At 39.9% G+C, this 16,689-nt stretch overlaps 1 protein-coding gene across 4 annotated transcripts in view; it reads right to left on the minus strand.

Annotated features, from left to right (window-relative positions):
- PTBP3 (polypyrimidine tract binding protein 3) overlaps nucleotides 1–16,689 on the minus strand; it is a 55,281-nt gene that overhangs the window by 28,813 nt on the left and 9,779 nt on the right. For all 4 annotated transcript variants that reach the window (XM_082337548.1, XM_082337546.1, XM_082337545.1 and 1 more), the window contains one exon: nucleotides 104–179. In XM_082337548.1, the coding sequence (XP_082193674.1) occupies nucleotides 104–128 (25 nt within the window). In that variant the 5' untranslated portion in view covers nucleotides 129–179. The remainder of the gene's footprint in view (nucleotides 1–103; nucleotides 180–16,689) is intronic.

Here is a 16,689-nt window from a genome sequence, read left to right on the forward strand (position 1 = left end):
TGCTCATGGTGACAATAACGAATACAAAAAAAAAATACATTTACAGAGAAAACACACACTATTGAAGAAGAACTGTGATAAAAAAATCTTTTTTTATATATACCTGTAGCTGGAGCAGAATTGTTCATGGTAAAAGCCTTGTTACTGACACCAGTACAAAGAAGCTCGTCAGGTCCACGCTAAAAAATAAAAGACAAGATTACTAGTAAAAGCTGTTACAGAGAAAGAGCTTGATATAAAAGTGCAACTCCTGTAACTTATTCTTCCCAAGAACACCCCCTTTCTATACACATTATCCACTATTGCTGTGAACTTATTTTTCAGGGAAAAAAAATGCTAACCACACAACTTTTCCTTCTGTCTCAAGCTGCTAGCAAGTTCAGCTGTGTTACACTTCTTACTTCTTTTATTATTTATCCTACTACAGTTTACATTTAAAAAGATCAAGAATAACAAATGCTATTGAAAAGAAATGAGATGGCTGCAAGCTCTGGGTCTGCAATACACCATTGCTTCCAGATATGAGTAAACACACAGCCACACAGATAAGGTCAGCATTTGTGACTGGACACAGTGGATCTTGAGCAAAACTAACTCAAGACACATTTAAATATACCTATGGCACTTTTTTTAAACCTAATCTTTGTCGTATTAATTTGATGGTGGATCATATATTTAGAAAAAAATACTGAAAATCAAATTGTATGCTTTAAGAATACTGACAATTTGAGGCTCTAACTACTAACAGAGAAGAGTTTGAGCACTACAAGTTCTTCATTCAAAAATCAGCACCTAGCTGCCAGTTAAGTCGGTTTACCCTTTAAGACTGCTCTAGTATGCCAGCCAAGCACCAGCTTCAAAATTCCAACAAGAAACAAGGTACCACAACACCTCTGAAAGGCAGTTAAGGTTCCTGAAACTTTCACCACACTATTCTATAAAAGCACACAACTTCCACGAAAAAGCTGAGACTAAGTTCTACAAGATGGAATAAGGTGATCCAAGCAGGTCCTCACCACTTAGGTAGAAGGGAGGTTCCCATTGCCCTTGCCCCAGTATTCCCATCTGCTCATGGTCATGAGCTGTTTATCTTGCACCAGCTCTGGTGCCCAAGAGATTTTCCATGAGACAACTCAATTCTCCAACCTACCAGCACTCTATGCTGAGTTTGGTTAGTTTTTATCAGATGAAAGAGGGGTTGAAAAGTGCCAGGATCCAGTGCAAAGAAAGGGGTAGGGATACTTGAAGAGGAGACAGGACTAAGAAAGCATCCTTTTGGCAGCAGTAAGCCATCATGCCTGCTTGTATTGGTTGTGGAAGTGCTACTCATAGAGGACTGGTTTATAGACTGCCTGTGCTCAAAGGAGCAATTTGGTTCTTTTCATCCCTGCAACTGACCATGTGTTCCTGCTGCTCCCCCAGTGTTGGGAAGGTCATCCACAACAGAAGGCGATGACCAGGTTAGGATGTTGAAAACCTTTTCAGCCAAATTGAGGTGCTCATGAAGGAGCACAGGTGTTAGTGTGGGATGGAGGGCAACATGACTGTGTTCATTCCCCTCTGGCAGCAGTACAGACTTATTATTGTTAACCACGAAACTGGATCTTAACAGTATATTTAAATGCAACATCTAATTGTGACAAACACTCTGCAAAATCATTTTGACATTAAAAGAAATAAAAAAAAAAACGCATTTTAAAGAAATTCCAATTCTAATTGCTTTCAGTTGCCACCAATTAAATCCATTTGCAATAAAAATATAGGCTAATGTAAAGAGCAGCCTATTCAGCTGAGCAGTAGAGTACACCATACACAGCCCAAGTTACGCTTCTTTGAATGGTTATATTTTAAATTAATCTCATTAAAGTTTGTCAATGAAATGGTTACTAGATGTCTGATACATATCACATTCTATTTGGATGGACACTGGAATGCAATTAATATCCAAAATCAGTATTAATTTTTAGTTATCAGAAGTATATTGAGTATGCCAGCATCCAGGTATTGAACACCATATTTTGATTGTAAAATGCATATCCTGCTAATTAAACAAAAACAGCAATATGTGCAGGTAGTAAGTGGTAGAAATTATTAAGGACGGTCTTTTATTAAGCCAGCCCTTCTTTTTATTTACAGGAGGGCTGGAAAAAAAAACAAAACACCACTACTGCTGTAACTCCAGTTGTGGGGGATTTTAGCTTGCTTTTTAACTTAATGTTTATTCAACAGAAGAAATCTCTGCATTTTTCAAGAAGGCAGTGAAAAAACTTGTTGTTTTAGCATGTCCGACTCCGGCAGCAGGTGCCTTTTTTGAGCAACTTGTAGCTATTTTGTGGTTTCATTATAAACTCTGGCCCCAAATACATCTGTTATTATTTTGACAGACAAGTTATTGTCAAGGACTTAACATGTATTCTCACAATTTCATATTTAATTTTATATGCACTGATATAAAAAAACCACAACAGACTTTTTCAGAAAAAAAATAATTTTCCAACTTCTGTTTTTAAAAGTTGTCTTAGTTGACTCAACTCAGGATTCAAATAAGCATCTTAGTGCAGAAACCAGAATCTACTATTTTGACAAGCTATGCACTTACCGTTTTTGCAGAAGTTAGGAAAATGTGTAATGGCAAGATTTTCACAAATTAGTATAAGTTGTCTAGGTATTAGTCTACAAATGAGAACAATCTGTAAATTATGAACTGTTAGCCATACATATTTCATGGAATTTATAGTTTACAACAAAAATTATTTGTTTTCAACTTAATTCTATTGCCTGCATCAATAACTTAGAGCATTAGATACTTTCTAGGTTTGGCACATGAAAATGGAACTGATAAATGTGATACTGATTTCCAGGCAAAATTCTTAGAGGATACCACAGAAAATATTAACTAAGTGTGAGGATTTACAACAGAACACCACGATGAGCAGATAGATCTTAAAAACAAATTGCAAAGACCAGAACTAACTATCAGAGATAATACAGAGAGTCTATACATCAACCATAATCTGAAAGATAATTCATCTTTCTCAGAACAAGTTCTAGCATATTCCAAAAGAAAATGTATGTAACCTTCTGAGGAAGTATTCATGCTTTCTAGGCCACGCTATCACTACAGTTTCATCCAGTAATAATATTGCTTGTGGGATTGTGCTGTAAACCAATGAAGCAATCCCAGGTTAAAAAGATACACACACAGAGAAACACAACTCAGATGGCTGCAGCGATCTGTATTACCACTCTCTGCAGAACTGCCCTGTATCCATACAACTGAAGCCGTAGCTCACTCCAGCACAAAATGAACTGCTCCAGGATTGGGGACTAAACCAGCTTCAACAGGGGAAAAATGATACTACAAAATTACAACCTTCAGCCATGACGCGTGACTGTACCTACACTGATACATCACTTAATCACCACCTCGTAAGATATCTCCCTAGATTTTGCTTTTCCACTGACAACCATTAACCTAGTAATATAGCAGCCAAAACTCAATGAAAGCTCTTTTAAACCCCAAGCTCATCACGTAGTCAAGTCTTTTACTTGGTCTAATAAAAGACTAGCAAGTCTTTGAGCCTCTTACAATACAGGGAACCATCATCATTACAAACGTATAACTGTCTTCATATCTTCAATCTGATACAAGTAGGATTAAATGAATGTAGTTTTAACTGTGTTTATACTAAAAAAAAATGCAATAAAACATTAAATAAAGACATCATATAATAATTGGCCTGCTACAGTCATGCTAAGTCTAGAGCCCTTTTTAAAAAACTTAGTTTCTTATAACCACAAGATTTTGATTATCCTTTTTGTTAGTATTTGAATGGTCCACTGAAACATTATTCCAATTTATAAGTTTTGATACCAATACTAAGTTACATACCTGCTCATATAGTTACAGCATATTTATTTATTATAACATGCCCCCTGGAAGGATGTGGTATAAGAGAACTGCTAGGAACTCCACTGATTTTGCAGGTGGATTACCAAACTATTTCTGAAGTACAAGAACACTATAAAGATGCTTTCCAGCATCTCATCATTTCTGCAGCAGTATAACTGATAAGCCTTCTCAGTCATTGATTGAAAGCAAAAACAAACCCAATGCAAAAATGTTCTAGAAGAATGCAAAGATAAATTGACACTATGACAGTTCTCCTGAAAGTTGAAGTACAGTGTGCATATGTTGAGGATATTCTGGATTAGTAAAGGAGATGACATTTACTTCATCAGTGTCTTCCCACCACTATTCATACAGAATCCACAAAGAAATGACAGAATTCAAGTTAGTGAAGCCCATTTTTTCAATCTCCTTCTTTCCCAGATAGAGCTGAAAGAGATATTTTTGAAATATTTTGTAACGTGAAGCATTTAATGTGGTGACAGAGATCTACTACAAAGGGTTGGCAAGGCCTTGAGTGCTGAGAAAGTCCACACAACAAGTTTGTGTGGCCTAGGTAGTGTGTTACAAAACTCTTACTGAATCTTTCTACAGAGGCGAGAGAGTCCTACCATGCCCCTCGTCTCTCTCTGTATGCAAATTTTCAGTTGGCTACTTCTTATTCACTGTTTAAGTCCAGCTCAGAAACAGGCAGAGCAGCTAAATCCTGCCTACAAAGCTACCTTGACATCCTTCCTTGCCTGCAGTTTGTACACACTTGACAAGCACTTCTTTCAGCAGCTTACGCTGCCCTTATGCCATCACTACTGCCTCCATTTTCACAGCACAACTGTCTGAGAGACTGTTACTTAACCAACTGAGCTGCTTGCGCCAGTTCACTGTGAGGCCTCACAGGCAAAGGTGAAGAGGCAGGCAGCACAAGCAAGCATGGTTGCCTAACTTTTCACTGATAAGCACTTCTTCCAGCACAAAGCTACACTCACAGAAAGCAGCACCATAGTTCTGTTTGAGTGTCAGAAGGACTGTACCAATTAGCAGGTGAATATTCCTTCTTTCAGACTTGTGGGAGATTTAGGTAAGTAGAATTGGTCAACACAAGGACAGATACCAGCCCAGGGCTGGAACACCCTCCTCTGTTCCCTTACTCATCCCAACATTCCAAACACATTAATGATCTGCTAACATGTTAAGACTGCTTTTTCTTAAACCGTAAGACTTTCCACCTCTCCTATTTTACGACAACATTTTTGCATTTGTTTGGGATTATTCATAGAATCACAGAATCATTTAGGTTGGAAGAGACCTTTAAGACCATCAAGTCCAACCGTTAAGCTATCTCTGCCAAGTCCACCACTAAACCATGTTCTTGAGAACCATGTCTAAGTGTCTTTTAAATACCTCCAGGGATGGAGACTCAACCACTTCCCTGGGCAGCCTGTTCTAATGCTAGACTACCCTTTTGGTGAAGCAATTTTTCCTAATATCCAACTTAAACCTCCCCTGGCGCAACTTGAGGCTATTTCCTCTCATCCTATCACTTGTTACTTGGGAGAAGAGACCGACCCCCACCTCGCTACAGCCTCCTTTCAGGTAGCTGTAGAGAGCAATAAGGTCTCCCCTCAGCCTCCTCTTCTCCAGGCTCAACAACCCCAGCTCCCTCAGCCGCTCCTCATAAGACTTGTGCTCCAGACCCTTCACCAGCTTATGTAAGGGACAGTTCCATACAACAAGCATCTCCAAATGAGTATCGCTACTATCATCTGATATCATGTGTTGAGTGGGAGACAAGTAAGATTAGAAGCACAGCTAGAAAGACAAGTCATGCTTAAAGCTAGGTTTTGTCCATTGGCACAAGGCAACCTCATCCTTACTAATTAGTGGACTACACTGGTACTCTACACAGGATATTTAGGTGAGGCTAGTGGCCGTATAATTGTCTACTTGGTGTTTAAACGCAGCACCTTAAAAACAGAGGATGAATTTCTGTTTGGATACAATTGTGGGGTGAAAATAAAGTAAACTTACAGTGGTGGCTGCCACTATGTGTTTTGTTTCAGGTTATATTTAACTGAATATTTTTTCTGTTATTAACGGTACTTGCCAACAACAATAACAGAAAAAGTGAAAATGGAAATTTGGAAAGGACCTCAGCCCCGTGCCCTAAATATGACCTGAGCATTCCTTCTCCCTTTTTCACACATTCTAAGAATTTTATTCTTCCCTTCTGCCTAAAATAAAATGTCAATTAAATATATGCCAGGTATAAATACCATGAGTTTTCATCAAGCAACAAGGTCAGGAGAAGGCAAGAGTAGTTTTTTCTGCTTGACTTACCACAAGCCTTTGTCTAGGACTATGCAACAAAAAGCACTTTTTAAATTTTAGGATTTTTTTAATATAACATTAGTATAATACTGTGTGTTTTTTCTCTTTTCTACAGACAGTTTGTGTATGCCCTCACCAATATTGAGGCATACAATTTGGCTACTTGCTAAAATATTTTCCTAAGAAGGTGAACTGCTGCTTTCAATTTTTCGGATGGAGAGTGGGAGAAAGCATACTAGTAGTTTGACTCATTTAATTGCAGAATCTAGTCTTTAAAAGATATTGAAAATACTACTTAAATGTACCAAGAAAAATCTATATCTAACAATGTTACTATCCCCTATACATAAGACTCATAAAACGCTTGATCTGATGGATGTAACAGAGACAGATAATCGAACAGAAACCTAAGAATTAATTCAGACTATAATCCAGAAATAACAGAAATTTATTCATACTAACACTGGAGCTGAATTTTGTGATGCAAATCTTCAACAGAAATACCAGCTTAGGCTCCTCTTCCCACACACTTCCATCCTACTTTCCCACTGTGAACCAAATGGACAAACAAATTTGATGAAAAAATAATCCATGATCTTGTCTGCATACCTGATGGCATAGTTTCACAGTACATCCCAGCTGAATTGATGGTTTATTGCCACAAAGTGGCTCACCGCATCATTTCCTATCCTTCTGTTCCACTTCATCTTGCTAAAAGGGGAGGAAATTTAATTTGCTAACCAAACAAAAGACAAATTCCCCTCAAAAAAACACTTTAAAAACAAACAAACAAACAAAAAACACAAACCAAACAGCCTAGTCTCCTCAGATGAGCTGGATCTGGAGGTCAGAGTAACAGAGAAGAGACTCAAACAAGTCTTCACTTTTTTAAGCATCATTAAAAGTTCTAGATGTCCTTCATGAAAACATAGCCTCATTAGTGACATGATGCGAAGGCAAGAGTAAGCAGCAATGCAAAGGGGAGGAAGTTTTGTCTGCATTTTTAGATTTAATAACAAAGAGGTCACAATATACATAATATATTCCATAGTGGAGACAGCAAGTAGAGTTATTTGTTAAAAATGAATTACTAATGTCTATTTTTCTCCAAGCAAGAGATATTTACAGTCAATCTGTAATTGATTTCTTCCAAAAAGAGCTTTCTTCCAAAAAGAGTTTAACAGCTGAAATACTTGCATCATTTACTTGCCTACTTCTAACCATTCTTTAAATAGAGTCTGCATTTTTATTCACAGGAAAACTAGCACCATCCAGCTATAAAATTTAGGTGGAGACAAGACACTGTAGTTTTATGGGCATGTAACCAGAAAAGTTAATACCAAGCTTCAGCCTCTCATAGTCTGCCTTCTCTCAGTAGCATAAAAACTTCTGTATCCTTTTTCTACTATGACTTTTCCAGGAGGATAATCAGAAGGAAATACTGTCACAGATAGAAACTTCGTAGTGAGCCTCATGAATACCGTGTCATGTTTGGGAGATTTTAATAACTCACACACAAAATCTAATTACTATAGCTTTACTTTCATATCAAGCCTGTCTCTTGAAGCAGTGTATCTAGACTGCATTCTGAATTCATAAGACTTTGCTTGCATACACAGGTTTACTTGACAGCTCAGTCTTTCATATTAACACTCCCCAACATTTAAAACCTTAGCATAACTTATTTGTGCCAGGCTCAACTTCCAATATGCCTATACTCTTTGCTTGCTTCATCTACTTCTATGCATTCATATGTCACTTTAGGCAAAGCTAGTGAGTAATGCCAGAAGTGGACTGCCTCTATCAAAAGAATCAATCAAACAAACAAGATCAAACTGTCCTTGAAAAAAGATCTTCTAATGCTAACTCAGTTTGGTTCATGTATATTCAACGGCTTTGAAAGTTGCTCTGTTTAACTAAGTATTCAAAAATCAAAGTATTTGGTCACTTTATTAGCATTCCAGTTCCTATGTAAATTGAAAATATGAGAATGCATAATTAGGTCAGTCCAAAAAAAAAAAAAAATCTAACACTTCCAACAGGTGATGCCCAGGAAAGACTTTAAGAAGCAAACAAGTATACAACAATACTTTCTCAAAATATTCTCCCAGAACCACACAAACACACATTGATACACACAAGGTCAGAAAACGTTTACAGACAAAGTTTTGTTCACTTACACAATAAATGCATATTTATCTCATTACTTTCATAAAATGCAATTTGAAGCCTGCAATTATCGGAAGTGACCATTTTAGCAAATGCTAAGTTGTTTTCACGGTATGATATGTGGGAAAACCACACTTCTCCCAGCCCCAGAATACTAGCACAATCTTCAAAATATTTACCAAGAAAGAACCCTTAAAAAGGCAGAGGGTATCGCATGGGCTCAGAGCAACCTGGTAACAGTTTCAGTTTCATAAAACACAGATTTCAAACTTCTATGGTGTCATGGTTCAGGTCAGGACAGATTAAATGCATTAATTAGTAAGCAATGACTGTTTTTTTATTCCCTCTGTGAAAGAGTGATTATTAATGCAAAGAACACTACGAAGTGTGATGCTCTACACAACACTACAGAAAAGTGCTTTTTGCTACTTCCCCCTTCCTTGCTGAAAGGAGCAGTGTGTACCAGCAGGTCAGACCTACAGGCCCGCAACATCACCCTAACGCCCGGGTGATGGGAGCTCAATGAGCCAAGGCACATTCCACCACTGCTCGACACCTCAGTAGCACTCATTCGCCTCACAATAAGCAGTAGGAAGTTACTCGCATCTTAAATTAATGCCTTCTGCAACCATTTCCACATCTTTATACACAAGACTCTAACAGCCATGGGTAAGATTACAACTGCTCCCAACAGTATGACAATGAGGAGAGCAAGGAGGTAGAACAAAGCATTAGCATTTGGACTCCAACCAGAGAATATATCTTAACCATATGTTTCAGCTGCAGTGGCTACACTGTGAGCAGTCTCAAGTAGATTCCCATGCTGATGCAGCACTTTGACTTCTACCTCCTGGTGAATGTCTAGGCGCCCTAACGGCTTTGTGGTTTGTGTCTTTAATCCCACTTAGTTTTGGAGGATGCTGTTCTGTGAGACCATCAAGACACAAGCAGTTTCCATTTATACTCCCAGCCCAGGTCTTTGTTGATTGTGGTGACCTGTGCTGCTTGGTCCTCTTGATGGTTGTCAATTTGCTTTCCAGTGGGCTCTTAACTTTGAAATATAGGCATTGTCATGCTGTACCTGTGCACTGAGTTTTTCCAAATCCCATGTGCTTTTTTCCCACAAGTTAGCCATTCAAATTAGCTTTCCTCATCTTTGCCAATTCTTGCTTCCAGTGTGTAAGCGAGACCAAAAGGGCAATGGCAATCATCCAAGCATCAGTATACAGTCATAACCTCAGCCACTTCCTCTGTAACATTACATCAGTGGCCAGTCTTGTGGCTTGGACTTCCAAGAACTGATGTGATTGCCCTTCACCTTCATGCATTTCTATCTCCTGCTGAATGGGACTCCAAAGAGCACCTTTCCATCTTCCCTAACTGTCAATAATGTGACAAGAACAGTCTGTGCAGAGGACATAAACCTTGTCATGTTCCAGAGTTTCTTGAGCATGGGGTAATACCTTGGATTAGGCCGCGAAATCATGATTACGGGGCCATTTTATCAGCTCTTCTATAAGGCCTGGATGTCCCTGTTTCCCCATCTGATCTCACTGGGTAAGCAGGGCTGTCCATCAGGGCAGGTAAAACTTGCAACATGATGAGTTGAGGGCATTTCTCTTTTCAGCATCCAGTACCAGAAGCCAAGGGGCCAGCAGCAGTTGTGACTCCATCCCCCATCACTGCAGATGCTGTCCAGATTCCCTCATAGATGCCTCATGTTTGTTTTTTTGCTAGGATATAGTTTTCTCAGGTCAATAACAGCCTTGGCTCCACAATCTGAGGAATACTCCTGCCTCTGTGTGCTTTCTGCCATAAACTCCACTGGTTTGACTCGTCCCCTACTGGTTGTGTACAGTACATTTCATACATTTGGACCCATTCTGACAGGACTCAGCACAACAGCATGTGCAATTTATTGCTTTATCTGGTCAAAGGCCTGTTGTTGCTCAGGCCCCACTCAAGTGTGTTTTTTTTCCTGGTTATTTGGAACGGTGGGTTCAGGAGCTGACTTTATCTGGATATGTATATTCAGCAAGATCCTACCATTCCAAATAAAACTTGTTTCAGTTTCCTTTTACCTTCATCGGTGGAACAATTGCCACAGTCTTATTAATCATGCCAGCATAAAGACAGTGGTGGCCATGCTGCTATTTGACACACAGAAACTCTAGTCTTGCAAGTCCCTTCACCTTATTCCTCTTCGACAAAGCCCTACATTCAGTTCAATTCCAACTACCCTTGTTATCCACACCTTGGGCAGTGTTTCCCTATACTGTGATGCCACTAGCATACCGTAAGTGATCTGGGGCACTGTCCTTCTCCAAATCATTTGGATGACAGATGCTGGAACCATACTTCCATCCCCATGGCAGGTGGTTCCAGGTGTATTGTGCTCCTCTCCAGGCAAGGCAAACTGCAGTTTACACTCAGGGCCACAGGAATTGATAAAAACACATTAGCTATGTCAATGGTCACATACCAGACAGCACTTTTTTTTTTGCTTTGATTTCATACTGTAGTTCCAGCACACTGTTATAGCAGCACTCAAGAGTGCTGCTGCCTCATTCAGACCTCTATAGTCCATGGTTAATCTCCAATCCCTGTTGGGTTTTTGCACTGGACAGATAAGGCTGCTAAAGGCAAACAGGTTCAAGTAACTATTCCCTGATATTGTACTTCCACGGTAAGATAATTTATGGGACAGGCTGAGTATCTTATGCAACAGATGAATATATCTGTTAGCCTGATATTCTTGTCAGTGCACTGCACTGCAGTTGGCACTGATGGAGGTGACATCTGTGGCAGTCCTGCTACTGACTCTACTCCTGCAATGACAGGCAGTTGAGACAGCAAAGTGGTGTTCTCACTCATATCCACATCAGCTACGCCAAATGCCTACGATGTCCTTATGGGTCCTTAGCATGTCCATTCCTTAGAACGGCAATGCCAAAGATGCAAGGGCCACTAGATCCCATCCCCACTTCGTGGTGCTTCCAGTTTCTTTAGTAAGGCTGAGTTTGGCTTCTACCACACAGAGTTTCCACTGGCCTCTGGTGACTCCTTTGATGATGACTTGCACCTTTCCACTCAGTGTAAAAGGGAACAGGGTGCATTAAACCCCTGTGTCCACCAAGGCTTGATGTTTTCTGGGAGAATGTGTGCCACGCCACCAGACTCACAGTCCAGTAAATTGCATTGTCCCCTGCAACATCATCATCCCCAGCTGGCTGGGGGCAGAACCTCCCCACTGGGTGTTTAGCAAAGCCAGTTCTTCTTGGACAGGGGTGTAGGAGAAATCTTATGCTGGTAGGGCTGATGGTGTGAGGCCCTCCTCAGCCTATTGTGGCTTAGCAGCTGTCTGTCAGGAAATGACAAGGGCCAGCTCCCCCACAAAGGATGAGGAGCCAAGAGCAGAGAGCAGTAACAAGGCCAGCAAAGCAGTGCCCTATCCCATGGTACCCAAGTGAGGCAAGCAGGGCAAGTGCAGCGATGGTAGCCAGGCTCAGCTGAGAGTCCAGATCCTCCAACAAGGCCATAGTGGCAAGGCAAGTCCACAGCCAAGCTGGAAGTCAAGATCAGGTCCAGTGAGCATAATCAGCACCAGATACAGTCCAATGATTGCTGTGCAAGTCCACAGCAACAAGGCAGGACCCAGGACAAGCCGCAAGTCAGTCTGTGGGTCAGGATCTGGATCAACACAGTTCTCAGCCAGCCACAAGCATGGCTGCAATGGAGCTGCAGACAGACATGCATAGCACATAGCCTGAGCAGTGTCTGACGGCCTGGGCCTGGGCTGAAATAGAGCCCATGGGCAGAGGGTGTGGGTGGAAGCCCCAGGTGAGGCTCATCAGGGTCGTTAAGACCTTCTAGTGCACTTAGGGGCCTGACAATGTCTTTCTTGTTGCTTGGATTCACATTCTCAGTTGGCCAACTCCTTGGTCACCCATGACTCTGCCATTGGACATAGACCCCAGCCACTATGCCTCCCATACAACTATACAGCTCTAACCTACTGGCACACACATCCCAGCATTGTAATTGTCAAGTTAGCTGGTTTTCCTCTACTGCTCATTTATAATCAGTCTTTAGATCACTATTTAAGGGGCATGTGGTTTCAGTTTCTTGCATCATTAGTGCTTTTTGTGACTTTTCAACCCTTCTCCCAGTCTAGCAGAATCTGCAGCGAGAAACGACCTCTTCACATGGATGCAAGGAGAGAAAAAGTTAAGATACACTGCTCAGAGCACAGCCACACAGCCATGACTCCTATTTCTTCAAACTGCTCCTTAGGGAGCACACACTGCTCCTCCTCTCCTCCCCCCAGGAAGCACACTCTTATACCACAGATGCCGCAGACAACATAAGGAAGATTTGCTACACTCTGTATATACTGGGAGTTGCTGAATGATGACAGAAAACACGGAAGGGAAAAACTTAACTCCACTTGTTACTGCTTTACCTGTTTCAAGATGTTACTGCTATCTTATATACACTATTAAAATACTGTATCAAGTAGGAGTTAGTGCTATCCTACATCCAATACTGACACATCATACTGAAGAACAGCTAGTGTTACCATACACTATGTACGCTATTAGCGCACCTCACATCGAAGTACTAAGTACACTCCTGTCACACCCCAGCTCCTCTCCTCCCAGAGGACTAACCTGGCAGCTGTAAGTGGTCTCAGCATCATGGACATTCAGACAGCACTGCTGCTGTACAATCCTCTTTTCACAATCCAAAACCTCCTTCAGATCCGGCATCTGACACCAGCTTTTTATTAATAGCATGGTTTAAGTCAGGACAGACTAAACACTGCCATTAATTAGTATGGGTGCATGCGAAGGAATGTAGCTTTTTTTATCTCTGCGAAAGAGCGATTATTAACACAAGTAACACTACATGTCACAGAAAAGTGGTTCTGCCTACTTCCCCCTTCCGTGCTGAAAGGAGCAGCGGGCACCAGAATGAGTAAGGTGCCGAGTGTGCCGGTTCGAGCCATACAAGCTTGATCCCAGATGTCCCTGGAGGTCCTCCATGGCCAGGCCTCCCTGAACACAGAGGACAGTACCTCGCCCCTTCAGGATGAGATGGATGACGTTTACAAAGGGAGAGCATCTTCCAGAGTGTTTGATCTTTACTGGCTGGTGGACCTCTTTGAGCTGTTACTTGTGGATTGCTGTAGTGAGTCATTGGGCAAATATTCCTATGTGAGCTCAGTTTGGCCTGAATTACACCTCCTTTTTTCCTATCACCTGCCTGACTGTGCTTTATCTAACAACAGTCGCATCCTTAACAACTATGTAGCAACACAAGGGAGGTCAAACTGGGGGTGTCCAACATCACCCTAATTACTCAAGTGATGTCAGCTCAGTAGGCCAAGACATATGGTAACTGTGGCTCATGAACGGGCGATCAAGAGAAACTATGTAGTACAGACACCGAAATGCTAGGAAATCTACGTAAGGAAAATCACATCTATTTATCGTCTTAAAACTCTTATACAGGTTGTTACAAGTAGCAGGCTACCACAGGGAAGTCCTGTTTTCTCTGAACTACAGTTGTAGTTACATTTCAAAGGTGCTTCAGATTTATCACATTTTACAATTCTTACACAAAAAGTCTTGCAATGTTCCTTCATTGCAACTGCAGATGAACATAAACAAATAATACATGGCACGAAAACTCACAAGCATTTCAATGACTTCAGACTACTTGAGAAGCAATCAACTAAGAATATTTGTTCCAGAATTTCAACATTTAACTAAGCTATCTAATGGGAAAGGAAACATTAATAAAATATTCCTTTTCATATAAAGGCACTGTCAATTTTCAATTATTATAAACTACCAATGACTACTCTCCCTTGAACAGAATTCCTAGAAGTCAAATTCTTGTTTAGCATTCTAAATCTACAAATGCCCTTTTAAAATGCCCAACATTACAATAAAAAATAATTTGATTACTAAATGCATTAAAATGATAGTTTGTCAAACTGGAGGCCAGAGACGCATCCCCAGGAAAGATACTTCACTTCCTTCTTTGCTAATATTGGCATCCTACAAGACAACCTGAGGGAGGAGTTGGAGGACCTGGAATGGATGGCTATGTACAGAAATCAGTTTCTGCCTCTTCCACCTTTTGTGATAGTGCTTATAGATACTAGAAAGTGGGCTTGGTATCCCAAGTCTACTGATACACTTGGTTATCTCAAGTTAATCCTCTTTCTCCCCTTCTCCTGGAAGTTACCCTGCAGTTGTCTTTACAAATTTAAGAATGTAGCTCAGTGTTTTCCACATCCAAGAGTCTACTTCAGCCTTTGCTTATAAGAGCTTCAAATATATACATAGACTTATACTGGCCAGTTGAATTAATGTGAAAAGTTATTAAGCAACAATTTCAATTATGAAAAGCACCATTCCCATTTTTTGTAACATGGAAAATAATAATAATTGATAAAAAGCTAAGAAATTATATTCCCTGAGCCATTTAACTTTTCAGCTGAAAGTATTTATCCACATTAAAAGACATTTTAAATAGAAACTTCAACTCTCAAGGTGTTCTAAAGCTGGAAGTATCATACAGTACATGCCTCTGCTTTATATTATGACACAAACACTGAATTTTCTACCCCTTAAGGTCTGCAAAATTGTGTAAGTGGGAGCAGGAGAACAACAACAGTAGGTTATTCCACAGAACTGTTTTTCATTTGTTTTCTCTTCTGTAAGGTGAATAATAATTTGCCTTTTACTCTGTACCTTGTGATGAAGGCATGAGAAAACCAATCAGCACCACAACTTGATAAGTACATCATTATCATTGCTTTCCCTTCCCAATCCTGACAACTACTCATGGAGGCAGAACAATATTAACTTTCACTTTACTTTTTGCTGCTTTTAATAGAATGACACACTTTCCTGTTTCCCACAGATTTTGGAACTACTGTTCATAAGACGATTGTTTTAATGGTGTGAAACACAAAGTAAACTAAGGACAGCTTAACTCTTATCAGTTTGCTCCTAGTACAGCGCATAGAATTCAGCAGTGTTCTGCCACTATTACTGATCTGAAGGACAAGCACAGAGAAACTACTTATTATCTGCACTTGTCACAAAACAGCATCACACAATCTCAGGAACTGACTTATGACTCTTTTGCACCACTATTAGCTGATGCATTAGGGATAGAAGACTACACATGGGGAACCAAACAATCCAAAAAACAGTCAGATTGAAGAAGTCTCAAAATTAACAATGTTAAAGTAAAAAGTGATCTGCAGATCAGTTTTTAATACAGGTTGTTCTCCCCTCCCTGACAGATTGCATTTATATAATAAAAGAAGTGTACTCTGTGCATTTCAGAGTTTCCCTTTTAAGAATCATTTATTAGTAAATATGACTTCGGAAAATCTAGTAATTTGCACCAAACTCCAGGAGGGACAGATGTATTACCAAAAGCCTTTCCCACGCTTCTTATTTATGCAACACTTCGCACACTAATTTGGCTTTCAATAAAACTGAATAGATTCAGTTTTAGATAGATTTTTTTTCAGTTGAAAATAATTAATCTGAAGGTCAGAATAACAACTCACGTCTTGCATGTCTCTGTTGTTTCCTCTTCCAGTGTATTACTATAGCCTATTCATACTTAAAGCAACTAAAACAACACTCATTTAAAAGCTAATTTCTCAAATTTATTGAGGTGCATTCCCATTTACAGAGAAGAACATATTTGTCATTGCAGCAAAACAAAAAGATTTCTGGTTTGTACACTAGGAGAATTGCTAAACGAGCGTCACCAATATCAAAGTCATTTGCCTCTCCCTAAACATATTAGGGTCTGTGAATAAGCATAGTAAAATGTAAGATCCAACTATTGCTTCATTAACTTTGCACAAATATGAGTGAGCAGAAGTAAAAATTACAAATTACACCATTTCTGCATCAAAGAAGTTTACACTCAAATGAGGACATTATGTAGAACTGCATTACCACCTAGTGTATCACAGGAGTTCACAGCTGAACCTGGCATGAGCCAAATGTAGGTATCAGTCTAACAGTTTGCTCTTCGCTTAAACCGAACATGACACTTCACAGACTTTTATGACTATATTCCTTCTATTACTAGAGAGGAAAAAAAAAAAAAATCAGTAAAGCTAAGTCTGCATCCAGATGTACAGACATCTTTACACTTCCAGCTGTCACATTTAAGAATGACTACTTCAGAATTTAAAATGAGATACACCATTATCCAGTGTATCAAAATTGCAGTTTGATGAA

Source organism: Platalea leucorodia (genome assembly GCF_965183815.1).
Source record: "Platalea leucorodia genome assembly, chromosome: Z".
Taxonomy (NCBI): domain Eukaryota; kingdom Metazoa; phylum Chordata; class Aves; order Pelecaniformes; family Threskiornithidae; genus Platalea; species Platalea leucorodia.